At 45.2% G+C, this 26,657-nt stretch overlaps 3 protein-coding genes across 4 annotated transcripts; all 3 read left to right on the top strand.

Moving 5' to 3' along the window:
* Positions 1-7,750, top strand: LOC9268854 (phosphoenolpyruvate carboxylase 1). 2 transcript variants are annotated; one of them, NM_001404886.1, is made up of 10 exons: positions 1-675; positions 1,649-1,812; positions 2,294-2,417; positions 2,480-2,612; positions 3,168-3,271; positions 3,406-6,319; positions 6,415-6,504; positions 6,790-6,894; positions 7,172-7,279; positions 7,365-7,748. In NM_001404886.1, the coding sequence occupies exons 1-10, from the start codon at positions 464-466 to the stop codon at positions 7,413-7,415; spliced, it is 4,005 nt and encodes a 1,334-aa protein (NP_001391815.1). In that variant the 5' UTR covers positions 1-463; the 3' UTR covers positions 7,416-7,748. The 2 variants fall into 2 exon arrangements, with proteins under 2 accessions (NP_001391815.1, XP_025879577.1); XM_026023792.2 differs by having other exon boundaries at positions 141-675; positions 3,403-6,319; positions 7,365-7,750.
* Positions 7,751-9,099: 1,349 nt separating this feature from the next.
* Positions 9,100-19,099, top strand: LOC4325531 (phosphoenolpyruvate carboxylase 1). The gene is made up of 9 exons (NM_001404885.1): positions 9,100-9,560; positions 9,663-10,057; positions 10,158-10,242; positions 10,349-10,571; positions 10,670-10,773; positions 11,070-11,160; positions 16,453-16,607; positions 16,780-18,171; positions 18,512-19,099. Exons 1-9 carry the CDS (start codon positions 9,258-9,260, stop codon positions 18,806-18,808), a joined length of 3,045 nt encoding a protein of 1,014 aa, NP_001391814.1. The 5' UTR covers positions 9,100-9,257; the 3' UTR covers positions 18,809-19,099.
* Positions 19,100-21,100: 2,001 nt separating this feature from the next.
* Positions 21,101-26,378, top strand: LOC4325533 (alpha-1,2-mannosyltransferase ALG9). Its single transcript, XM_015766570.3, has 10 exons — positions 21,101-21,500; positions 23,090-23,177; positions 23,291-23,450; positions 23,558-23,778; positions 23,856-24,151; positions 24,717-24,828; positions 24,917-25,055; positions 25,391-25,587; positions 25,675-25,764; positions 25,853-26,378. The coding sequence occupies exons 1-10, from the start codon at positions 21,226-21,228 to the stop codon at positions 25,991-25,993; spliced, it is 1,719 nt and encodes a 572-aa protein (XP_015622056.1). The 5' UTR covers positions 21,101-21,225; the 3' UTR covers positions 25,994-26,378.
* Positions 26,379-26,657: the final 279 nt, after the last annotated feature.

Consider the following 26,657-nt stretch of genomic DNA (forward strand, 5'->3'; position numbering starts at 1 on the left):
TTTCCCTTTTCTTCTTCCAACTTCCAAGCCTCAAAGTCGCCACAACACAAGAAAAGAAACAGCGAGAGAGACGCACACAACACGCACGCACGCACCGCGCCTCCGACCAGTACAAGCCCTCCACAGTAGTAGCCACCACCACCACTTTACACCCCCCTCGCCTCCCCGTCCCTTTCGCCCAGCACCTTGTCGGAGACCGACGCGCCTCCGCCCGCTCGATCGATCGAAGTCGGCGTCGCTCGCCTCCACTGCTGCTGCTGCTACTCCTCGCGCCCCTTCCTTCCTTGCGGAGGCGGCAACCTGTGACGCCACGACACCACCGGGGGAGAGCTACCGGAGTCGGCGGGCGCACCGGCTCCCACCACCACCGGGGGAAAAGTAGCCGTTGCGGCGTCGCCTTTTTTATTGTTGTAGGATGAGGGGTGCCGCTCGGCGGTGAGGTGGAGGTGGAGGTGGGTGGGAGATGCCGCTGGTGAGGTTCGAGGTGCGGAATGAGGTGGGGCTTGGGGACCCCGACCTGTACGGCGGCGGCGGCGGTGGAGGAGGAGGAGGAGGAGGAGGAGGAGTTGGGGCTGCTGCGAAGAAGGGCGGGGAGGCGGAGCCCAAGGCGCTGCTCGAGGGCGTCGCCGTCGCCGGTCTCGTCGGGATCCTGCGCCAGCTCGGAGATCTCGCGGAGTAAGCGCCCCCACATTACTTCTCACCCTCTCTCCTTGGCGCTGTGATTCAGGCGAGATTCGAGTTGCCGCGTGAGTTTGTGGCTCCAGCGCGGGATCTGGTGCGCTTCGTGTGTGATGATTTCGGCGAGCCGCTGCAGTTCCGGGGGGAAGTTTCGCGCTTGTTCGGGAGTGGTGGTGTGTGTTGGTTTGTGCATAGGATTGGGGTGATGAGAAGAAGGGGGATCTGGGGTTGAGGTTGGATTTGATGAGACGAGTGGCACGCTGGGTTTTAGGAATTAGAGTAGGATTTCGGTCTGTTGGTTATCGAGAAATTTTGCGGAGCTGCCTGTCCAGAACTGGATATGTGTCTGGGATCTCTTTCTAGGGTTGGATGCGTTTTAGGAGTGGGAAATGGCTGACCAATGTGGTTTTTTGCCGCATTTGCTTTGTTCGGGTTTCATGCTTTGGTGAATTGATCGAAACTGTTTATGTATTTTGAGTATCTCACTGTGGTTTTCAGTAAGATCTTGTGTTAGCATGGGGGTAATAGGTTATGCTTTGGAAAATTTCCCTTTTGTTTTTGGATGACATCGCCGGTAATTCTGAAATTTTCCTTTTCCATCAGTTAGTCTAAGGGGTGATTGGATGCATTTGGGTTTTGGGATAGATGTTATTGAATGTCTTTGCTACTTCTGGCTTGAGGATTTCAAGGGCTGTTGGCAATTTCCATTGCTTGTTGATGAAAAGCTCCCACCATCATTTTGGAAGTTGTTTCTGGCTATTGATTTACTTTTGAATACCGCCCTACATCCCTACATACCTGCCTGCTTTTACTATGTTTCTTTCTTTTTATTACCGCTATATGTTTCTTAACCGTGTCTGGTAAAAATTGAAGTGCTGGCTATTAGTTGGGTTCGACTATGTTGTGAGCCCTCTATTTTCATGTAATCGTTTAGTTTACTATGGCTAAATAGATATTTTGGTCTTACCAGATTTGCAGCAGATGTTTTTCACGACTTACATGAGCAAGTTATAACTACATCTGCTAGGGGGCGCAAGGTGCTGACTCGAGTACAGAACATCGAGGCAGCACTTCCATCTCTTGAAAAAGCTGTCAAGAATCAGAAGAGCCATATACATTTCACTTATGTACCAGGTACATACCGTATCAGTGTCAATATATCATGACCAGGAGTATAAAAGAAACCATGCTAAGGGTTCCTATGAATATTTAAATTGTCAACAACCATCTTAACCAATTACTTGTCACTGATTTGCCCACAAACCCATCAGAATGCACTGAAACTAGTTGAAGTAACCTGATGTTGTGCATGAGGTCCATAGTAGTTTATCACAAAATGCCAACCTGAAAAATGGCCAAACCCATAAGGAACTTCCAATTGAAGTTGGTGGTGTCGCTAAATTGCTATAGACCTTTTTGGCGGTAAGTTAACCTAGCCGTATGATGCTAGAGCTGCTCTGGTTGTTGGTAATGAATTAAACTTTAGTTTTACTGTTACTAGATCTACACGGTACAAAGTCAGATGCTGTCTCATACTTGAACGTCACTTGCTCTCACCGAATAATTTGGTTTAAGATGGTCTCACAGTTTTGTTGAATGTGCTGGTAAAATGCAGGCTCTGATTGGCATGCACAACTTAAAGATGAGCAAAATCACCTGCTTTCTAGTGATCTACCTCGATTTATGATGGATTCCTATGAAGAATGTCGAGACCCACCACGACTTTACCTTCTTGATAAGTAAGACTTGATTGTTTTCTTTATTGATGCGCTTGTGGTTCCTGAAATGTTTTGTCTTTTAGATTTGATAATGCTGGAGCTGGGGCTTGTTCGAGGAGACATTCTGATCCATCATACTTCAAGAAAGCATGGGATATGATGAGAGCAGACAAGACAGGAAATTTCCAAAGAGAAAAGAAATCTCAGAAAATCAAGGTTCCGTTATTTTACTTTCTGCATTTCTGCATCAGAGGATCAGTGGCATGCTTGTCTATCTTAGCAACAGACACATTTAATGGTAGTTAATATGTATAATTATGGTATTGCTGCTCCACTGTACTCTACAGGCAAACATATCAAACTGGTACTATCATGTTATGATTTAAACTCAATGATTAGAAATCACCATACCTAGCTCGTGTCAAGATTTGGCAGAAGTCTGAATGTTGTCCTTATGAAGAGATAGGAAATAGTTATTTAGAGTCACCAAACTTTGTTACTGGTTAATAATCTCGTGGGAACAAGAAATAACCATTTCCATGAATACATTCATGTGCTAAAATATTTGAAACTCATTTTCTATGGTCATATTCTGCTTGAGCCTCTGAGTGAATGTTTAGGAATTGCTAGATGTGTTACTGAACTATCATCCATAGCTGTTTCTGATATGGAACGGCTGTAGCTAATTGAAGTTAGAATGGCAATTGTAATCTTTTATCATGTTGGTAAATATGTGGTGAAAGACTTAATAAATCTTTTGAACTTGGACAGAGAAAAGGATCACGCTTGAGAGAACCGTATCACGGACAAACTACACCCAGGCAGAGGAATGGTGAATTGCAGCGAGCACTCACCGCTGTTCAGCTTACCAGCAGGTGCAACACAAATCCCAAATTTGAAGAGACATAAATTGCATATCCTTGTCACCTTCTCCTCCATGACTATTTTTCTTGTAGTATTTAGTTCATGCATCTCGAACAGCCTTATTAGTAATGTGTTTTGTCAGCAGGCACTTTGCGACTCCTAGTACTGATGGCCGGAGCCTTTCAGAGAATAGATCTACATCTGATGTAAGATCTAACCCTGACAATATAAGCAGATCTTCTTCGTTTAGTTCGAAAGCACGACTGAGTTTCACAGAGCAAGTTCTAGATACAAAGCCAACTGTAGTTCCTCATGAAAATGGCCATGACAAGCTGTCAAATAATAATCTACACAAGCTTAGCAATACCCCCTTGCACACACGGCTTAACGGTACCAGTGCAGATGACCTGGGTGATGATTTGAAGCAAAGTTCCCTGCTAGATGATATGACTGCTAGGTCACCTTCTGTTAAATGGGATGAGAAGGCTGAAATTACCATGTCTACAACTTCCGTCTACTGTGATGATGTTGTCATGGACAAGGCTGAACATGTACAATCTAAATGTATTAGCCCTGAGCAGCAAGAAATCGACCATAGGGAGATGGAGACTTTGGAGCAGCAAGAGGCATTACATCAAAAGGCAAAACAGTTATTAGTGTCATCAGGCTTGAACCACCATGATGAAGTCCCCAGTGAAACAGACAACTATGTGGATGCACTTAATACACTTGAATCTGAGACAGAGACTGAACCCGAGCTTCAAACTAAAAGTCGAGTGAAACCAGTACCTTCTCTCAATGTTGATGTGCCTCAGGTGGAGCTGATAGATAACATTGTCACAGAGTCTCCTGATTCTTCTGTTGCTGAATTCCCTGATGCATATCAAAATTCAAGTATGCCTCCTGCTCCTGAGAGCGCAGCTGATTTTCCCAGTTTGTCAAGTGCAGATGCTCCTGACATTTCAGAGCCAGTATTATCAGGCTATACAGCTAATCCTCATCCTGAAGTGTCAGCTATTGCTACTAATACCCCTGTGAGCAATACAGAGGATGCTCCAGGTCCTTTAGAGATTTCAGAGTCAGCATCACGAGCCTATATAATTACACTTCCTAATCAAAGTTTACCTGATTCCAAAGAAATTCCAGACAGTAAGGCAGAAGATGCACCCATAGATTCTCCTGAGAAATTGGAACCAGGACCTTCAAGCTATACACCTACAATTCCCATTAAAGAGTCCTCTATTGTCAGTCAAAATACTAATGCAGAAAATGTTTCCGGAGACTGTAGTGAAGGCACTGCTTGTGCTATATCCTATTCCCAGCATATCATTTCTGATAAGCCAACTAATGAGGTATCTGCTACTAATAGCTCACCTGATGATACCTCTAGCGATGAAGATACAGTTGAAAGTGGTGGCATTGTTGAAGTGTCTAATTCACAGCCCATGCCACTGAATGACTCATTGGAGAACGGATGTGCAACTCAAGGCCTCCCAGCAAATGCCCCTACTAATTCTACTGGAGTATCTTCTGTTAAGCTCTGGACTAATGCTGGGCTCTTTGGACTTGAGCCATCTAAACCTCCAGTATTCGGTGCCCATGATGGTCCAAAGGAGGATACTACACCTGGACACACACAACCTCAGCTTTGCCATTCAACTGGGTGCCCCGAAGTTCATTTTTCAAAGCCCACTGAATCAGCACAAGTATATGTTCCAAATGGCAATTCGCCAATTACCAGCAGTTTTGTGGGGAAACTTGTTGGTATCTGTCCTGGTTCTACAAGCCACAGCTCAGAGACTAATCAATCAACAGTAAGAACACCTGATACTGTTATTGGTCAAACAGAGGGGTCCACAGGTTGTTCCACATCTTTTGAGCACAGTGATCACAAAAATATTATTGGTAAGCAAACTTCAATAAGTGAGCTCCTAGAATCTGAAGACAGTGCTGAAAATGGTGCTGAAATGTTCTCTAAAACTGACATGACTGGAAGGAATAACATGAATCAGGTGTCTGCATCAAGCTTTTCAAGCATTGCACAAAGATTTCTTGCTAATACACTTCAGCGAAGAACTCCCAAATACACTGATCTTCCTATGTCATCTGTTATAGTTAACACTGATGCAAACGGGACTGATGAATCTACCCAAATATCTTCTCTAGCCCCCAATGAAACAACATTCGAGGCATCTCAATTTGAGAAGAAAACAGAAAATGACACAAATGGACTGCCCAAATCGTCACTCTTCTCTAGTAGCCATTACTCTGAGAAATCATCTCCGCCGCTTGAGTACATGAAAATATCTTTCCACCCTATGAGTGCATTTGAAATGTCAAAATTGGACCTAGATTTCTCTGATGAAAATCTTCATGAGAATGCCGATGATATGATGTTACCAACGTTTCAGTTACTTCCAGGGTCTTCCGTTCCACAGCTTGGTAGTGGTTCTGAATCGGAAGATGATACTTTTGGCAGATCTTATAGTTATTCTTCGTATGATGATCTAAGTCCACGGTTATATTCAAACTCTGAGTTGTGGGATCAAGAAGACGCAAATGGATTGGAGGATCATGATATGCATAACAATCCAAATCAGATAGGATCCTTCGGAGCACCAATCTCTAGCTTTGTGGAATTTGAGCAGATGGACTTATCTGGTGCGAAGTCCACTGTATCACTTACAGATCTTGGGGATGATAATGGACTTGGCACGTTAGATTCTCATCCTGCTGGAGAACTTCCTAACTTCGATACTTTGATGGCTCATCAAAATGAGGCCTTCATTCCGCACAATCCAGTAAGTTTATCACCAGATGAAGGTCAGTTGCCTCCACCTCCTCCTCTTCCCCCAATGCAATGGAGGACAATGAGACAAGTAGCTTCTGTAGAAGAAGGAAGAGGTTCTGCAGCTAAAGAAGATATGCTTGAGAGTACCTCAGATCTACCACCAGTACACACTCCTGTTCAGGAAGAACATCTTCTGCCCATCGCACCACCAGATCAACAAAATCTTCTGCCCATCGCACCACCAGATCAACAAGGGCATGCGAAGGAGGTAGTATGTCTCATCTTTAATTGACTCTATTTTGAATAATTCTGTATCAATAATCACTGTCTTTTATTAATGATTCATTAACTTGACTTATGCAGAATGACAGAAAAGTTGATGGGGTAAAAGAGATAAGCAATCCTCTCGACATTGAGATCAGAGCAAGCTTGCTTCAGCAAATCAGGGATAAGGTTTGCTTCATTCTTTCTTAAAAAAAAAATCTGTTGTTCTCTATTGTTTCATAGTTTTGTTACTCTTTTGTGTTGAAACCTGAGCAATTTTAGAATTTTTAGTTACGAACAGATAGCACCAGAGTATCATGTGACAATATATCATGGAGGCTCTGTGCCTTCTTCTTTTGCCAATACAAATATTTTTTTTTCTGATGGTTGTTATTTGATTCTTGAACTTGAAAGCTAGTTAGCAAATTTTTGGCATTCAATACTGATATTTTTGTTCATTTTAATAACTTGCAGTCAGGTCAGCAGAAGCTGAATGGACATGAAAAGTCAAAAGCAGTAGGCAATGATACTAAAAACTTGGATGAAAGGGAGGAGTTGCTTCAACAAATCAGGAGCAAGGTATTTCCATTATCTGCCCTATTGTACTTGTGTAGTATAATGCTACCTGACAGGTCTTTATGTTAAGTTTTCTTGATCCATGCCTAGTCGACAGACTTGCAGTTGAAACACGATACACTAGAACACCCACATTGAGGGCCCATCTCTCTCAACCAAACCATAAACACACAATAAGAAGGCTAAATAACTACTTAGTTTGTTACTATGCTCGTATGATGCATACAGTCATCTCAGAAAATAACTGTAGCTAGTTTGCTAATATGTTCACATGATGCAGACATTCAATTTAAGACGAACAAATGCATCTAAGACAAACACCTCATCACCAACCACTGCCAACTCCAGCGTTGTAGCAATCTTGGAAAAGGCAAATGCAATCCGCCAGGTTTGTATTGATTCTTTTTTTCCCCTTGATGTTAGTTTATGCGCTACTTTCCTTACGTTTTCCCTGATTGTTTCCATGCTATCAGGCTGTGGCCAGTGATGAGGGAGGTGATGATGATAGTTGGAGTGATATATGAATACTCAACTGGAACGCGTATGAAACTCTTTTTCTGTATATTCAGCTAGTACAAGATGAAGTGAAAAAATGTGAATAACATCCTTTTCTTCATTGTAATTAGATTTTCCAGGTCTGTTTTGTACCTCTTTTTAGTTCACATTAGTGTATTCTCTCATAGGCCCATGCGGTTGTGGAAATGGTTAGATCATTTTCACATTATGTAAATTAACTTTATTATTTATTTTTGATAGTGAAATTAACTGGTAAAATAAGCATGTTAAACTGTTTTTTCTAGCAATGTATTGAAATAATATCTCTTTGCATTCATAATAATATGGGGGTGTATCTGTGCAACAGATTTATTTTTTCTTCCCCCCCCCTACCCTTTTGAAGTATGCTGTTGACCTATTGTCCTTCCCCTCAACAAAGGCAATAATTCTGAATTGCAAATCATTCACATTACTCTATCAGCTTTGTTTGGTTAACAGCATTATCTGTGCTATTTACTTCATTTGTTATGTTGGACCTACGGAAAAATCTGGTAGATACATACTTAGTTGTGCAAACTTACTGCGTACCTGGTGTTATTTGTTAAGTTAAAAATGCTGCTAATCAGTTTAAGTCTAGGTTCTTAAGCTTTGCTTCCAACTTGGTATAATACTATTTATGTTTGTCCCTTCCTGTTCTTATTACAAACAAGAAAGGCAGAGTATGGTATGCTTTTTTATCCTTTGCATGAGTTGCACAACCTGATCCTAGACAAGCGACTTCTCATCTTGATCCTGTGGTCTCTTACTACTACTGTTTTGAACATGGGCAGACTATGCTACAGTTATATCACTTGTCCATAGTAAACTGCTAAGTGTTTTCCTTCTTTTATTAGATGTATAGCATGCAATAATAATTAGTTCAGTCACCAATTTGTTACCTCTTAGGATGCTTCTAATGCCTTTTATTTTTAACATGAGTTGTGCTTTCTATTTTATATCATTGGATGTTCTTAAATCTATTACTGTTTGTAAACAAGCTCTTCTACGGCAATGCATTTTTTTATGCCACATATGGTATCTATCTGTCATCAGATTGACGTGGTACACAATTCTTGTGGTTTGTGGGAACTGGGAAATGGTCATTTGCAATTGTTACTAAAGCAAGTGGCCCTATTTGCAATATTTTGTTTCTCACGTTGCAAACTGGGCTAGTTGAATATAATTTCCTTCTGCATTTTTCCAATGTGAATTCCTGAAGCAAATTGTCTTCCTCTCCTATTCGTTTGTTCCCAGTTTTTAACAGATTGTTCCTCTTACAGTGCCATGGTCTCATGGGCAAGATTTTGCAGCCAGGCCTCTCTATCGGTCCAATGTTCTACCAGCTACAGAAAACGAAAGTCTCAGAATCCCAGCCATGAACCCGTTGTGCAGCTCTTCAGCCCTCCTAAGCGCCAGTTCCTGAAAGAAAACAAAACAAAAGAGCCACCTGGAACGTAAAATACTTCCAGGGATGCAAAGGCTGACTTCTCACAAATCCTCACAGAAAAATGAAAAGACAGACAAAACAACACGCATAAGTCTCGCAAACTGGGATAATTTTCGGCTTCTCGCCGTGCCACGGGCGAGCCGACGAGCAGCGTGCGTCACCACCGTACGGCGAGAATTGTATGGCACGCACGGGAGGGTTAGCCACAGCGGAGATGAGACATCAGCAGCAGCCGGTGACACCACAAAATCCTCTCGCGCTCTCGCTCGCGTCTCCTCCCCCTCCCCCACTCCAACGCTTTAAAAAAACCGGGGGAAATGGCGTGCCCGCGCCTACGCCTCGCCGTGCAGCCGCGCGCGCGGTATAAATTCGCACGCGAGCCGCGATGATCTCCCTCCACTCCGCCCCCTTCACCCTCCTCGTAAAGCTCCCCGGCCGGAGGAGGAGCGGTCTTACGCCGCCGAGGTGCGCCGTCCGGGGAGCCGGGAACGTGTCGTCGGCGGCGGTGCGGGAGATGGCGGTCGCGGAGGGGCGGCGGCAGCATGAGTACTCCATCGACGCACGCCTCCGGCAGCTCGCGCCGGAGAAGGTGTCCGCCGACGACCGCCTCGTCGACTACGAGACCCTCCTCGTCGCGCGCTTCCTCGACATCCTCGAGGACCTCCACGGCGGCGACTTCAGACAAGTGGTACGGAAACCCACTCAATTTCTTCTCGTTTGATCGTGTCGATGTGCTGCTCTGCACTGCGAGAATGACGAGGATTTAACGGCGCCATGTATGGCGGCGTAGGTGGAGGATTGCCTGAGGCTGTCCGGGGAGTACCAGAGCGAGGGCGACCCGGCGAGGCTGGGCGAGCTGGGCGGCCTCCTGACGAGCCTGGACGTGGGCGACGCCATCATGGTGGCGAGCTCCTTCTCCCACATGCTCAACCTGGCCAACCTCGCCGAGGAGATCCAGATGGTGTACCGCAAGAAGGCGGAGGCGAGCCGGCGCGGGGACTTCGTCGACGAGGCCTCCGCGCCCACCGAGTCCGACATCGACGAGACGTTCCAGCGCCTCGTCCGCGGCCTTGGCAAGTCCCCCCGCGAGGTGTTCGATGCGCTCCGCAGCCAGACCATCGACCTCGTCCTCACCGCCCACCCCACGCAGTCCGTCAGGCGTTCACTCCTCCAGAAGCACGCAAGGTTAATTACAAGGGCACTACTGATGCAGTGATATGCTTCCTTTCACTTGATCATTGACGTGTTTTGCTGATGGATTTGTGAATTGTGATCATTGTTTCAGCATTAGGAGCTGCCTGACACAGCTCTGCGGCGAGGGCATCTCCGACAACGAGGAGCAGGAGATCGACGAGGCCCTTCAGAGAGAGGTGCTACGACAACTCTCGAGCAATCAATCTCGTCTCAAATTTGCGACTGATCGTGTCGTGTAATCACTAATCAGATGGAGATGTGTTCGTCGGGTCGAATTCGCAGATTCTCGCGGCGTTCAAGACGGACGAGATCCGGCGGACGCCGCCGACGCCGCAGGACGAGATGCGCGCCGGGATGAGCTACTTCCACGACACCATCTGGAACGGCGTGCCCAAGTTCCTCCGGCGCGTCGACACAGCGCTCAAGAACATCGGCATCGACGAGCGCCTCCCCTACAACGCCCCCCTCATCCAGTTCTCCTCATGGATGGGCGGCGATCGCGACGGTAGCTAAGCTATCCAATCCATCCATTTTCAAAATTTGAGATGAGAGGTGAGGAATTTAATCTGCAAGATCGTCTTCCTCGTGAATTCGACGGTGCAGGGAATCCGAGGGTTACACCAGAGGTTACCAGGGACGTGTGCCTGCTTGCCAGGATGATGGCTGCCAACATGTACTTCTCCAAGATGGCCGATTTGATGTTCGAGGTGCTTGCTGCTCTGAATTTTAGATTTGAATTTCTCAGTACAGACATTGTTAATTCGGATTTCATCCCTGGAGGGGATATTCCCTCGTTTCGTGTATGCCACCTAAAAAGTTATAAAAAAATTGAAAAAATTTGGTATAAAATATATCACTTCACAAACATGTAAAACCAAATTCACTTCTACAAGTGGCCTGTGGCTCTGAACTTCTAGTTTATCACTGTTATGCTATTTGAAGCGCTGGCCTGTGGCCTCTGAATGCGCATTTGCTTCTGAGTTCTGACCTTCTGTCTCTGTAGCTCTCCATGTGGCGCTGCAACGACGAGCTCCGAGCTCGTGCCAACGAGTTGCACCGGAAGTCCTCAAGGAAGTACGCCAAATACTACATTGGTATGATGCTTGATTGATTTTATCTATCTAGCTTGAAAAGGAGTACCACATTCGCTGTGGAGACTAGAAATTCCCATATTAATCGGAGAAAAAATAAAAAAGAAAAGGAGAGTCCAAGTAGAAATACAATCTAAAAATAGCTGAAATTCGGAATTAAAAATAAGCAATATTGAAAGAAGTTTCCATATAAGAACCCAATGCGAGATTAATCTAAATTCGAAATAAAAATAAAATAAAATCCAAAATTAGAAAAAGGAAAGGAGAATCTAAGTAGGAATACAATTTAAAAATAGCTGAAATTCGAAATTAAAAAATAAGCAATATTGAAAGAAGTTTCCATATAAGAATCCAATACGGGATTAATCAAAATTCGAAATAAAAATAAAATAAAATCCAAAATTAGAAAAGAAAAGGAGAGTCCAAGTAGGAATACAATATAAAAATAAGCAATATTGAAAGAAGTTTCTGTATAAGAACCCAATACGAGATTAATCAAAATTCTAAATAAAAATAAAATAAAATCCAAAATTAGAAAAAGAAAGGAGAGTCCAAGTAGGAATACAATCTAAAAATAACTGAAAATTGGAATTAAAAATAAGCAATATTGAAAGAAGTTTCCATATAAGAACCCAATACGAGATTAATCAAAATTCGAAATAAAAATAAAATAAAATACAAAATTAGAAAAGGAAAGGAGAGCTCAAGTAGGAATACAATTTTGAAACAACTGAAATTGAAAATAAAAAATTAAAACATTAAAAGAACATAATACGGTAGTAACTATTTTTTTAAAAAAATAAATTATGAAATTAGAAAAAGAAAAATAAGATTTAAATTAGGAATACAATTTATAAATAACTAAAATTTGTGATAAAAATAAAGACTATTGAAAAAAAAGACCATCTAAAACACATGATGAGATAAATTAAGTAACATGCCTATAAAGGAGTAGAGTGGTGGCGGTTGATATGACATATAAAAATTGTTAATAAAACACCAGATAGAATCCTAATGACGATTAAAAGGAGGAACGTTGAACGTTAGGTAGGCCGTAAAGCAAACAAGTAAGGCACTTGCTGGGACTTCTAGAAAGTAAAAAAAAAAACCCATTGATAATCATATTCGATTTTTAAAATCTCAATGACAATAAAAATGAGAAGCAGCGGGCGAGATGTATAGGAGTATAGTTGCAGAGCCGCCGACGGTTGACGGGACTTCTATAAAATTAAAAATGAATTCCAACGATAGTTATGTTCGATTTTTAGAATCACAATAACAATAAAAGAGTAGGCAACGGACGGGCTGTAGAGGGGCATAGTGACATCGTTTGATGGGGCTTCTAAAAATTATAAAAAATAAAACTGCAAGTCCAATTTTTAAAGGTTCCGAACTTCCAAAAAGTAAAAAAACCCAATGATAATCATGTTCGATTTTAAAATCTCAATGACAATAAAGAAAGTAGGCAGCGGGCGAGCCGTAGAGGAGTACAATGGCAAAGCCGCTGATGGTTTGGCGAGACTTCTAGAAAGTAAAAATGAACCCAAACGATAATTATGTTTGATTTTTAAAATCTCAATGACAATAAAGAGAAGAAACAGTGGACGGGCCGTAGAGGAGTATAAGGTAACGTTTGACGGGACATCTAGAAATTATAAAAAAAAACTCAACGTGACAATAAACTCTAAAAACTATAAAATCCAATTTTTAAAGGTTCCAACAAGAATGAATAGAAATAGTGGTAGATCGAGCAAGCAAATAAAAAAGGAAATGACATAAGGGGTAGCAACTGGTGTGACTTTTAAAAACTATATAATTAGAAACACGAGGATGATAAGGTTTGGTCTTTTAAAGTCTTAAGACAATGAGATAGCTATTTAATAAATTTTAAGTAAAATCATACTAAAAAATATATGATTTTGTTTGGGTGCTAGCCGCGCAATTGCGCGGGCCACCCAGCTAGTTTGTTATAAAACCGGCCCCGAAATCACATCGGAAACCAAACGCGGAAGAAACGCCATAGGAGATCCAAACATGATGACGACACCGAGGCACGATATTTGATAACGGAGTTCAGCCGAAGCCTACATCTCCGGGGCACTGATTACGGGCGCTCCTCCCCGATCCAGCATATTACAGCGTATCAGAGTTACAATGACTTACGGCCGGTCGCTGCCGGCAGCCGCTCCCTCTCACTATGCTAAGTCGCCATGCAGTTACAACAGGCACGCCCCTCTATTTATGAGAGATCCTATGATAGAGTCCGACTCATACTCTAGTCCTACACCTATTACAACTCCAAGTCCTAAACTGTAACCGACTACGTACACATATTTGACACAAACTCTAACAAACTCCACCTTGGCGAATATGCCACGCCAACCTGAATCTGTTACTTGCTCGAACCTCCGTGTACCCGGACTTGAGTTGGTCCTTTTTCGCCGCTCATGCCGAGCTGCCCCGACAAGCCTCCACCAGGCTCACCGTAAACAAGAGACTCCGCTATCCTTGTAATTTCTTCCTCCTAACTCCACCTGCAACAGTGCTCCACCTTCTCTCATATCACCATAGTCGTCTTGCCAAATGAAATTGAATTCCTTCCTAGCTGTCACATCATAGACTCTCCGAAGACCATGTTCACCTCCATCTTCCGTCTTAAATTTGACTTGATCTAATCCATGGCCAGATAACAGATGTCATCACCAAAATAGATAAATCAAACTCACCAGACATGAAGAGAACCCTTTCTTCCTTGTCGTCTTATAAACCAAGCTAATTAATCCAACATCCACGCTTTCCCGCATCCGTAGACTGAATTCCGGATAGTTTGAGAAAATCACCGTTGCTTTGAATCATCTGAAAAAATTACCACCACAGCGCTTGCTCTTCCTCTTCAGTGACGCAGATTCCATATATCCCCATCATGCAAACCTCATAGATCCTGGATATACCCTGTACTGCTAAACAGACCGTTGACACCCACAACGATTTTCCCCCGCTGTTGCCCGGGAAACCATCTTGCCCATCCACGACTGCCACTGCCGAGTCCACGAGTTAACACAATACCTTGCAATTCTACATGCACGATCCTTCTCGCATATAACTTATCTCACCAGACTACTACACAAGTATGTGCTAACATGTTTGTCCTTCGATACATGTACCAGGCCAACACCATCACCATGTATGGACACATGCATTAGCCATCAAACATCACGTGCGCATAGTCTAGTCTTCATCAAGTTCCAATGCACTAATCACCTTGCATGCTTGCTTGGTCCCACGTGTAAGCTGCCTTGACTCAACCACCACAGCCCATAGGCAAAACTAGTCCACCGCGGAACAGGAGATCGGTCAAACAGAATCAGATCGATCGATCCCCTTCTGCTTCCTTCTGCTCGTGCTCCTACCGCAGCAAGAGACCGCCGCTTACAGCATCGCTCTGCACGCCTGCTGCGACCGTCTCCGTCTCGGATCTGCATAAGCACCAGGAGCCCGCACGCTTCACCAGCTTCCTCAACGCCGCCATCGAAGACGCCGCCTTGGTTTCCGACATCGCTGCCCGTCCTGAAGCGCTTCGTCGCCTCCTGAGCCCCCCCGGTGAGGGCGCCGCCGCCGCCGCCGTGGGCTTCCCGCCGGTGAGGATGCCAACGCCCACGGAAGCCTTCTCCCCGACACAGGAGCGTCGCCGCCGCCCCTTCGCCGGTACCTGCCGCCTCCTCGCCAGAGCCGGCCCGCGTCGAACTCGCCGGCACCTGCACGACGACTACACCAAGCCGTGCTTCTACCGCTCGCAGTTCGTCGCCCAAACCCCTGCCGCCCAAGAAATCGGGTCCGATCTCTTCATTGCTTTGGTTGGTTTGATTCGATCGCAATCTCTGCAATCCCGTGGATTCCTCTTGCTAATTTACAGGGACAAGTTGAGCCCGATTCTATTTCCAAATCGAATTCTCCTCCGGTCCCCTTTCGTGTCCGATGTGGTATCCTTCTCGATCTCTTCTTGTCGTGTGTATTGAAGCCGAACCTGTGCTCGACTCCTTTTCTACTACGGCCTCTCCGAGTCGAGTCCTGCATGAAACTGCTACTACCAGCACTGCTTCTATCTCCACCGCCGGCTCGGCCTCGACGCAAAACCGCGCACACCGCCACGACCCTGACCTCCAAGCTTCACATACCCCTAGCAACGTCCTGGTTCCAGAGCAAACGCTTCTCTGTTCTGCCATCCATTGCATGTACGCTGCTAAGTAGCAATCCTCCATGCAGTACTTGTCGTTAACACCTCCAAAACAGCCTGTTGGATCCACCCGCTCCGACTTCCGATTGAACGCCATCAATCTAGTCGCGAGCCGAAGCCGACAAGTCGCATGCCGTCTTCCCAGCCATCGAACGACCCGAGCGCTACGTCTAGCCATCTCCCTGTCGAGTGCAGCTCATCGAAAGGCCTAGGCCACCCCGCTCAGAGTGTTCGATCCACCGACCGAGAACGCCGATCGCCTCTAGCTTCAATCAACCCGAGCATGGGGCCTCACGTCTCCCTGTTGAGAGTAGCTCACCGGAAAGTCCGGGCCACCCGCCCGAAGTGTCCGACCCACCGATTGGATCGCCAATTGCTTCCGCCGCCATCAACCCGAGCACCACGTCTAGTCATCTCCTTGTTGAAAGCAGCCATCGAACGGTTCAGACCGCCGCCTGAAGTGTTCGATCCACCGATCAAATTCCGTTGATTGCCGCCGTGCTCCACCTTGCGTCCATGTCCGTCCCTAGACACCCTGTGTAGTCGTCGCAGCATGGAGCACCTCCCTCGTACCTCTACCATGGATCTCCCGCAGGCTCTGATACCACTTGTTATAAAACCGGCCCCGAAATCACATCGGAAACCAAACGCGGAAGAAACGCCATAGGAGATCCAAACATGATTACGACACCGAGGCACGATATTTGATAACGGAGTTCAGCCGAAGCCTACATCTCCGGGGCACTGATTATGGGCGCTCCTCCCGATCCAGCATATTACAGCGTATCAGAGTTACAACGACTTACGGCCGGTCACTGCCGGCAGCCGCTCCCTCTCGCTATGCTAAGTCGCCATGCAGTTACAACAGGCACACCCCTCTATTTATGAGAGATCCTAGGATAGAGTCCGACTCATACTCTAGTCCTACACCTATTACAACTCCAAGTCCTATACTGTAACCGACTACGTACACATATTCGACACAAACTCTAACAGTATTTTACTTAGATGAGATGTTGAAATTATTTGCGATAATTGCTAGTTTTATTCATCTATTGCAGAGTTTTGGAAGAAGATTTCTCCAGGAGAACCTTACCGCATTATACTCGGCGATGTGAGGGACAAGCTGTACAACACCTGCGAGCGTGCTCGCCAGATCTTGTCGAAGGGAATTTCTAGCATTCCTGAAGACCAGACTTACACCAATGTCGAGCAGGTTGCAAAATTTAAGCTCAAAAACTATCACAGTGTTTGAAACTCAGGATTTTCTCTGTAAAATATACAGAAAGTAGTTTAGTTTCTTTATTGATCGGGGAAAAAATTCCCCGCATTCTAAATGTGACTTCTCTAAACCATATGAAGTTTATACTTGGTGAACTTTGCTGCAGTTCTTGGAGCCGCTTGAGCTGTGCTACCGATCGCTGTGCGACTGCGGCGACAAGCTGATCGCCGACGGCAGACTGCTCGACTTAATGCGGCAGGTCTCCACCTTCGGCCTCTCCCTCGTCAAGCTCGACATCCGGCAGGAGTCGGAGCGCCACACCGACGCCATGGACGCGATCACCACGCACCTCGGCATCGGCTCCTACCGGGAGTGGCCCGAGGAGCGGCGCCAGGAGTGGCTCGTCTCCGAGCTCCGCGGCAGGCGCCCGCTCTTCGGCCCCGACCTGCCGCAGTCCGAGGAGGTCGCCGACGTGCTCGGCGCGTTCCGGGTCATCGCCGAGCTCCCCGCCGACAGCTTCGGCGCGTACATTATCTCCATGGCCACCGCGCCGTCCGACGTGCTCGCCGTCGAGCTGCTGCAGCGGGAGTGCGGCGTCAAGAAGCCCCTGAGGGTCGTCCCGCTGTTCGAGAAGCTCGCCGACCTTCAGCAGGCGCGCGCCACCATGGAGCTCCTCTTCTCCGTCGACTGGTACAAGGAGCGGATCGACGGGAAGCAGGAGATCATGATCGGGTACTCCGACTCCGGCAAGGACGCCGGCCGGCTGTCCGCGGCGTGGCAGCTGTACAAGGCCCAGGAGGAGATCGTCGGCGTGGCGGAGCGGCACGGCGTGAAGCTGACCATCTTCCACGGCCGGGGCGGCACCGTGGGGCGCGGCGGCGGGCCGAGCCACCTCGCCATCCTGTCCCAGCCGCCGAACACCGTCAATGGCTCGCTCCGCGTGACTGTCCAGGGCGAGGTCATCGAGAAGTCGTTCGGCGAGGAGAACCTCTGCTTCCGGACGCTGCAGAGGTTCACGGCGGCGACCCTGGAGCACGGCATGAACCCGCCGGTGTCCCCGAAGCCCGAGTGGCGCCGCCTGCTCGACGACATGGCGACGGTGGCCACTGACGAGTACCGCTCCATCGTGTTCCAGGAGCCGCGCTTCGTGGAGTACTTCCGCGCCGCCACGCCGGAGACGGAGTACGGGCGGATGAACATCGGCAGCCGGCCGTCGAAGCGGAAGCCCGGCGGCGGCATCGAGTCGCTGCGCGCCATCCCGTGGATCTTCGCGTGGACGCAGACGCGGTTCCACCTCCCCGTGTGGCTGGGCTTCGGCGCCGCGTTCAGGCACGCCATGCAGCAGAGCGACGCCGGCGGCGGCCTCGCCACGCTCCGCGAGATGTACGACGAGTGGCCCTTCTTCCGCGTCACCATCGACCTCCTCGAGATGGTCTTCGCCAAGGGCGACCCCGGCATCGCCGCACTCTACGACGAGCTCCTCGTCCCCGACGACCTACGTCCATTCGGCGAGCAGCTCAGAGCCAACTACGTCGAGACACAGCGCCTGCTCCTGCAAGTAAGCAATCATCACTTCATCGGGAAAGTATTTTCTAGCACCCATGTTTTATATATCAAAGTATTTTCATCGGGAAAGTATTTTCCTGCAAGTAAGCAATCATCACTGATTTTATCTAGTTATATATCAAATTTAGTCTTACATGTTTATCAATTAAATTTATGTCGTCATACTAATTTTTTCTATAACTATTTAAGTCATACATGAATAATGCCACGGCACATTTTATCTCCATCGAACACGCCGCCGTCATGATATATTTTTCGTGAAAGCGTAAAAAATTGCACGTTAATATATTAGATCGCCGTGACATATCACACGCATTTGTTCGTATTCATAGGTTGCTGGGCACAAGGATCTCCTGGAGAGTGATCCGTACCTGAGGCAGCGGCTGATGCTGCGGGACTCGTACATCACGGCGCTGAACGTGTGCCAGGCGTACACGCTGAAGCGGATCCGGGACGGCGGGTTCAGGCCGGAGACGCGGCCGCCGCTGTCGAAGGAGCTTCTGGGCTCGTCGGCGGTGGCGGAGAAGCTGGTGAAGCTCAACCCAAACAGCGAGTACGACCCCGGGCTGGAGGACACGCTCATCCTCACCATGAAGGGCATCGCCGCCGGCATGCAGAACACGGGCTGATCGATGCAAAAGCACCATGGCCTTGCCGGTTAAAACTTTGTAGAGAAGATTGGTGGGAGTGGATTGAGACTGTAAATTGGTGTTGCTGACTTGTTTCTGGTGCTTATTGGGTCAAGAACAGATCGTACTGTTCTTGTTTCTTCAGTTATCTCTGTTTTTTAGCAGTGATGGTACACGGATTTCCTGGTTCTAGCTTGAACCGTGATCACTGTTTTCTTTCAGTAACGTAGCAGATTAACCTGGAGTGGGGATATACCTGAGAATTCAGCTTCCCAAGCATATCTTTTTTTGAAACTAATTTCCCAAGAATATCTCGGCCGGAAGAAATCCAAAGTTCCTGGTCTTACTGATCAGCACGATTTATAACTGTGGATCGCCACTTTTACGCTTTGAACCCATACAGCATGTTGGATCTGATCATCTAGTGAAGGAAGCAAAGTATGAAAAACTGAACTTTTTCTAAAGAAGGTCGGAAAGCAGGTAGTCCCGGATTCACAGTCCTCAGGGACCCACCTGTAAAGATATGTTTGAGAAACTTAAAAATCTGAGAAACAGTTTGTTTGGTAGTAGTATCCAATTTTTTAAAATCTACAAAAACTTGAAATTCAATTTCTAACTTTCAGTTAATTTTTTAAATTCTATAGCTGTTCATAATTCCAACGAAAACCAGTTGAATTCTGCAAAATTTTGATGTTTTGACATGGCTCGTAATTAAGTTTCGATTGAAATTTTGAAGGTTAAACAGTGATTTATCGAAATTTAATCAAAATTTATTGAAAACCATGATACCGATAGAACTCGAAATTTAGTGGTCAACCGTAAATATAAAGAGAATTTAGAGTATTTACCATCCAATTCGCGTGCCTTAACTTTTTTTACCACCCAATTCGTATGCCATCTATAATATGTCATTAGGATAGCTAATTAGTATATTTGGTACCACTTTCTCAGTTTTTGATGTATTTCTCATTTCTTAACTCAATTTGTATTTCTTTTCAGGCATTGTGGATTATTTTTCCCCTGGGCCCACTGTCAGATCAAAGGAAGATGTTTCCTCTTCTCTCGATCGATTGATCCCTCCAGTCTCCAGGCGTCGCTCGGCACGGCCGTGAGCGCCACCACCTCGCCGCCGTTCGCCGCCACCACCCCCGCCGCCGTGCGCCGCCACCACTCCGCCGCCGGGCGCCGCCAACCCCGCCGCTGGGCGCCGCTGGGCGCCGCCGGCACTCGACGCCCCACTGCCGCCACCAAGCTGTAGTTTGTTTTTTTCAGTGTTTCAGTTGGAAAAACACATAGTTGCTTATACTATGTGTAAATACACTCTAATATAGAGGACAGAGAACACTCATTGATTGTTCATATTTTGATGTACTAGTTCATGTATTGTGTATACTATATACATAGACATATTTATATACATAGACATATTTGATTGTTTATGGGAGTGTACATATCTGAAATTGGTAGCAATTTTCCATGCGATGTTGTTCAGAATGGCAGATGGAAGAACGGGAATCTACATGGAAATTGGTTTAGTTTCAGGCTTTCAGCGGCACAATACAGACATCTTCAGTTTGCACTTGTTCCTGTTTGGGTTATGTAATCTGAAGAAAGGAAGATGATCATATGTTCAGTTCTTGGTGATATAAAATGCCTGTCAGTTAACTACATAAGTAACTTTGGCTATCAATTCTAGCTAGAATGACATCAGCTGCATGCTGATCGGGATGGAGCACAACGACAATGCTGGTCAGAGACTGAGAGTAACGAAGCAACTATGTCTCTCAATGCTATGCAAGAAACATAGTAACTGCAGTCTCCTGCAGAAAAAGTAAAACATGAGCTTGGTGCCAGCGGGAGCTGGGCCGGCGGCGAACTGTGGTGGCGGGGGCGCTCGGCGGCGGCAGAGTGATGTGCGGGGCGTTGAGGGCAGGCGGCGGCGCTTGGTGGCGGTGGGGCATCGACTGGGCCGGCGGGTTGGTGGCGCTCATGCTCTCGGCGCCGGAGTGGATGTCGATGGCGCTCAGATCGATCGATCCAGACTCCAAAGGATATCTCACCCTTTGATCTGACAAGTGGGCCTAGGGGCAAAACAGTCCACAATATACCTAGAAAGAAATACAAATTGATTTAAGAAATGAGAAATACATAAAAAACTAAGAAAGTGGTACCAAATAGACTAATTAGTAGTCCTAATGATATATTATAGAGGGCATACGGAGGCACACGAATTGGATGGTAAATACTCTGAATTCTCAAATGTAAACCCCTGCTGTGACAAGCTCCAGCCCTGAAGTCCCAAACCATGGCCTAAATCTGCTTCAAAAGAAGCAAGAATTCCCAACCCCTTCCCGAGGGTCTGGGCCTCGAAGCGGAAGCATTCACACCCGCAACCCTCTCGCCTCTGGACTCCGGCCATGTCGCTCTCGTCGGCGCGTCAGCGTCGGGCCACGGCCGCGTCGCCGCCGACCGACGACGGCTACTCCAAGGAAGCCAAGGACAGGAGGCGGCGCCCCAGCGGCGAGGAGGAGGAGGAGGGCATCCGGTGGTTCCTCCCGTTCCTCGCCCTCGGCCTCCTCCGCCACATGAGCGCGTCCTCCAACCTGATCCACGACTGCGACGAGGTGTTCAACTACTGGGAGCCCCTCCACTTCCTCCTCTACCGCTCCGGCTTCCAGACCTGGGAGTACAGGTCTCGCTTTTTTCTCGCTTCACTCTCCCTAAACTAAACCCTAGCTGTACAGTTCGTTTTGATGCTCGATGCGCGGGCGGAATCGCGGACCGGGATTGCACGGATTTGTGCTGTTGTACGGAGCAGGAGAGAATCGGAGGGTAGATTTTAACAAGTGTTCGTAGTGGTTCGATGGGGATGTGAAGATCTGCCGCTATTTGGGGATGGTTTGCTGACACTTCTGGGTGGGCGAGTCTGAGTGGAATGGAGCCTTGGAGATTACCTGGGAATGCGTAGTGGCGGGTGAGCATTTGAAGGACTTCGGCTTGGGAGCAATGGTGTAGCCGTGTAGGTTAGTGGAGGTGCTTGATTGAAGGGTTTTAGGTCGCGTGAGTATGCACTGAGTTACAATTCGGAGGTTTATGACATGAAGCGTTTTGTTTTAGATTTGGCACCAATGATGAGTCTGTGTGTTGGGGCTTTGCATTGTCTGCTTCTGTAGTTTGTCTGATTTGGGGTTTTGCAAATTGTGGTGATTTGATGAGGCTGGGGTGTCCAAATGATTATATGAGGTCTTCAGATGCATGGCAGATTTATGGAGCAAAATTGTTTGATTTTCATGAATCGGGGGGGGGGGGGGGGGGGGGGCGGGTGGAATAGTTTTAGGTAAGGGTGACTGACTATACCACTAGGATAAAAGGCACTGGTGCAGTGATAAACATGGCCAACTATCTTAGAATCAAAGAGAACGGTATTTAATTGTTTCAATTTTTATTGGGTTACCATATTTTTCTTGTATTCTAAGATTGGAAATAAGCTGTGATACTTAACAGCTCATTGTAACTATATTGCCAAACTGACATTTAAAATAAATATTGACGGTTCATTCATGTTTGAGGCTCCAATGTTTTGCATTCCTAGGGGTTCCATTTGAAGCCTGGTTTCAGAGAACTAGTGAAGTTGCTGGTATGGTTTTATTATAATTAGCATGCGGAAGTTTGTTTCGAGTGGCTTCAGAATCGGATGATGATAAGGCAGTTGCATGGTTTCTGTAACTGTGGCTGAAAAAATGTTGCTTACACTAACAAGGATTTGTTTTGATAGATCTTGTTCTAACAATATGATTCCTTCTATTATTATTATTTTTGCTAATCCATACATGTAACAATATGTGTTCTCACTCGATGGTGCCTCCCTGGCTGGCAATATGGTGGATGGAAATCTTCATAGTGTAGATGGGCCACTTTGTGTTTTGGTTTCAGCTTCTGCAGTCTTTTATCTTTCAATTCCAGAGCTTGTAATTTTGTTCGGGGGATCACACAGGCAGTAGGATGGCATTGTTGCAGTGTGCTTACCACTTGTTATGCTTTTTCTATTGTTAGTTTACTATGTAGCGGGATGCTTTTCCTATAATGGAAAGGGGGGACTGGGGGAGGCATGGCCTCTCTGTTTTGAAAAAAAAAAGAAAAAAAAAAGCTCTAGTATCTAAACAGAATCAACTAGACATAGATCTAATTCGAAGAATTCTTGTATATAATTTCACAGCGTTTGTGAGTACATGACGATATGAATGGTTTTGATATTGATTTTGTGTAATTCTATCCTTGCAGTTCCAACTTTGCTCTTAGATCATATCTGTACCTTTTCATTCACGCTCTTGTAGCTGGGCCTGCTTCAATGATTTTTGGGGAGCATAAGGTTTGTACTGTTCTATTCTTTGTTTCCTCACCTTTTAAGATCTGCTAATTAAATTCTTACTAGTCAATACCTACCACTAATCGTATTTAATTTATTCTTTCATGATTGTTAAGGTTCGAGTGTTCTACTCTGTGAGAATCTTTCTTGGCCTTATATCAACTATAACAGAAACTGTTCTGGTTGTTGCTCTTTCAAGAAAATATGGAAAAAGACTTGCTTGTTATGTCCTTGCAATGCTGTGCTTAACCAGTGGCTGCTTCTTTGCCAGTACCAGTATGTTTCTCAGATTTCAGTTCTATATTATCATATGGAAGCTCTATTGCAGCTGTGTAACTATTCAAACTGAAGTGGTACCTTATATTTTTTTTTCCTTATTGCAGGTTTCTTGCCAAGTTCATTCTCCATGTATGCTGTAACACTTTCCTCTGCACTCTTCCTACTTGAGAACTATGCTGCTGCAGTCTCTGTTGCAGCTGCAGGAGTTATCCTTGGTTGGCCTTTCTCAATTTTGGTGTTTCTCCCTATTACGGTTTACTCACTAATTAGAGGATCTTTCAGAAGAGTATTTTTATCTGGATTTCTGACTTCCATGTTCCTTCTTGTAAGTTGCACATGTATATTGTCATTGTTTTTACAATGAAGTCCAAATTTGATCTGATTGTGAAAGTTGCATGCCAGGTCCTTTCGGTTATTGCTGATTACTACTGCTATGGCAAATGGACAGCATCAGTGTTCAATCTTCTGAAATATAATGTGTTTGGTGGTGGTGAAAGTCACTTGTATGGAACAGAGGGGCCTTCATTCTATTTTAAGAATGGATTCAATAACTTCAATTTTGCGTTCATCTTGGCTCTGCTATTTTTGGGGTTTGTGCCATTTGCAAGGAAGAAATATGTCCCAGATCTATTGATAGTTGTATCTCCTGTCTACATTTGGTTGGCTTTCATGTCCTTGCAGGCACACAAAGAAGAAAGGTAATCATCTGAATGTAAATATTAACTTGTTTATCAGTTGAGTATGCAATATATATAAGATTTATTAATCTGAGTGAAACGATTTTTCTCTGCATAAACACAATGAAGAGATAACTAAACATGCTTATTCTGTTTGTTTCCTCTCATGAACTTAACACAGTATCTGCATTTGTGTTTTGTATAGCTGTATGCCCCTGTTGCCACTGGCCAACAGTAGCAGTGTTTTCTTTCAGTTGCTTTATCGCTGGCATGTTCTTCATCCTATAAATTTCATGTTTGCCCACAGTAACAAGTTTAACTTTCTGAATCTAGAATTAGATACAGCAACAAGGTTCTCCCAAACTTGTCTTAACCTGGCAAACTTCAAGGCAGTGTGTTTGGCACCTTGTGATTATTAATTATGTTGATGTGGAAAGAAAACACCATTGTTCTGGGGCATGAAAACAATTATCTGTTTGAGTGCTTCTGATATTCTCCTAGTTTTTTTTTTATGGTTAATGCTACTCTACAGATGAGAACTACAAAAACTGACCATTTTTTTTCTTTCCTCTATCTGTTTATGCAGGTTTCTTTATCCAATTTACCCATTGATATGTGTTGCAGCTGCAGCTGTTATTGACACCTTTCCAGATTTTTTCCATGACAAATATTCATCTGAACAGTCTATCTTTGAAAAGGTTATCTTAAAGACCTTGATTGCATTTTTATATCATTTTGTTAATGTGATAATATTTTTTTAAAAAATTCCTCTGATAAATATGGCAGATAGCAAAGGGCCTGCGGCCTTTGATCCTTGGCTTCATTTTGTGTGCTTCCCACAGCCGAACATTCTCCATGTTGAATGGATATGGTGCCCCTATTCAGATCTACCAGCATCTGGAACATCATGAAGATACTGGGCCTGGTAAGGATCTACCAATGTGTTGATCCACTAATTAAACATTTCTCTCTGTGATACATTTTTTCTCTTGTTTGGAGTTTTGGACCTGTGGTTGCTTATTGCACACTGCGCAGAGCTATTATGGATTCGTGATATAACAATGGCTTCAACCTTGTGCGTATTATTGCGAGGGTTTGCTGTAGTCTTGCTCTTGTAGGGCTCTTACTGTAGTGATAGTTACACAACTGCTGATTGAGATTTATTGAGTAATCTTTCGATAGAATTAAGCAATCTTTCATGGAACGATGAATTATGAAGGAAGCATTTTGAACTCACTAGCTGTGTCTCTTTGTTTTCAGGTTCTGTTCTCTGTGTTGGGAGTGAATGGCACCGCTATCCATCATCGTTCTTCATACCCTCCTATATTAGTGAAGTTTGGTGGATAGATGATGGCTTCCGAGGGCTTCTTCCATTTCCCTTCAATGAAACCCTGGGAGGCACCACTGCTGCTCCATCTTATTTCAATGACAAGAACAAGGCCTCTGATGAACAATATGTATTTTCTCTTGCCTTTAAACTTTACAGCACATATTTTCTCTTGACAATACTCCGAGTAACAACCTCCTTGCACTTCTGGTTGCAGCTGAAAGACATTGGGGCATGTAGCTTACTGGTGGAACTTGATCTTAGACGGCCTTACCCATCCCGAGGAAGTGATTTGTCGACATGGGAGGTAATTCCATGTTCACAATTTCATTCATTTGTTAACTCTCATGTCTGTTTTCCTACTTTTGCCATCTGATAATTCGTTTAAACTCCAGACACTGGCTGCGCTGCCCTTTCTGGATAGAGAGCTTTCACCTGCATTATACCGGTCATTCTTCATACCGCACCGATGGCAGCAAAACAATGTTTTTGGCCTGTACAAACTGCTGAGGAGGCTGCCTACTGACCAAGCGTAATCTAGTACTGGAACCTCATTATCTATAACACAGTGAAGTAGCAAATCGTATGATTGATTAGTCGGCATAGACTGATTCACAAATTTTGATTACCAGATGTTTTTCACTGAAATGCCCCTTTTCCCTATTTGTGAAATTCTGAACAATGTTATGTGTAGACTAATCTATCCCAACGAATGGAGTTGTATAACTGAATCATTAGCTTTTCTATTTTTCTTGACGGAATCTGAGGATTGCGTGATTGTGCCCTGGAAAGTGGAAAATAGTGCTTAGGCACTTAGCCAGCACTATACTCGTTTCTACTGCATGATGAATCCTTGGCAATGGTAGATTATGAAGTTGTTTACTGAAGTTTAGTTCATCATTCCGGAATTTCTTTTGTGAAGATCTGTCTCATGCTGAAATTGAATTGGCTATGGTTTCCAATTTCCATTTCATGTGTTCGGAGGACTCATGAATTTGTAAAAATCGAAATAAATCAAACTGAAATAGTTTGGCTGAACATTGGAACGGTTACATGTTGGTTGGTACTTTTTGCTAGTACGCCAAATTTTAGGCGTGCCATAATTTCTTAGGCTGGCTAGTGTTTGGTGGATTCATAGGCCTTGTTTAATAGCCCTCCGGAATTTTGCTATTTAAGAATATTAAACGTAGATTACTGACA

The sequence above is a fragment of the Oryza sativa genome, chromosome 1, assembly GCF_034140825.1.
Source record: "Oryza sativa Japonica Group chromosome 1, ASM3414082v1".
NCBI classification, from domain to species: Eukaryota; Viridiplantae; Streptophyta; class Magnoliopsida; order Poales; family Poaceae; genus Oryza; species Oryza sativa.

Bases quoted from the DNA above. Each gene is read 5' to 3' on its own strand.
- LOC4325533 (XM_015766570.3), top strand. From the start codon at position 21,226: ATGTCGCTCTCGTCGGCGCGTCAGCGTCGGGCCACGGCCGCGTCGCCG. The intron at 21,501-23,089 runs GTCTCGCTTTTT...CTATCCTTGCAG, and splicing joins TTCCAGACCTGGGAGTACAG to TTCCAACTTTGCTCTTAGAT. The intron at 25,056-25,390 runs GTAAGGATCTAC...CTTTGTTTTCAG, and splicing joins TCATGAAGATACTGGGCCTG to GTTCTGTTCTCTGTGTTGGG.
- LOC9268854 (XM_026023792.2), top strand. From the start codon at position 464: ATGCCGCTGGTGAGGTTCGAGGTGCGGAATGAGGTGGGGCTTGGGGAC. The intron at 6,320-6,414 runs GTAGTATGTCTC...TGACTTATGCAG, and splicing joins AACAAGGGCATGCGAAGGAG to AATGACAGAAAAGTTGATGG. The intron at 7,280-7,364 runs GTTTGTATTGAT...CCATGCTATCAG, and splicing joins AGGCAAATGCAATCCGCCAG to GCTGTGGCCAGTGATGAGGG.
- LOC4325531 (NM_001404885.1), top strand. From the start codon at position 9,258: ATGATCTCCCTCCACTCCGCCCCCTTCACCCTCCTCGTAAAGCTCCCC. The intron at 10,774-11,069 runs GTGCTTGCTGCT...CTGTCTCTGTAG, and splicing joins TGGCCGATTTGATGTTCGAG to CTCTCCATGTGGCGCTGCAA. The intron at 18,172-18,511 runs GTAAGCAATCAT...TCGTATTCATAG, and splicing joins CACAGCGCCTGCTCCTGCAA to GTTGCTGGGCACAAGGATCT.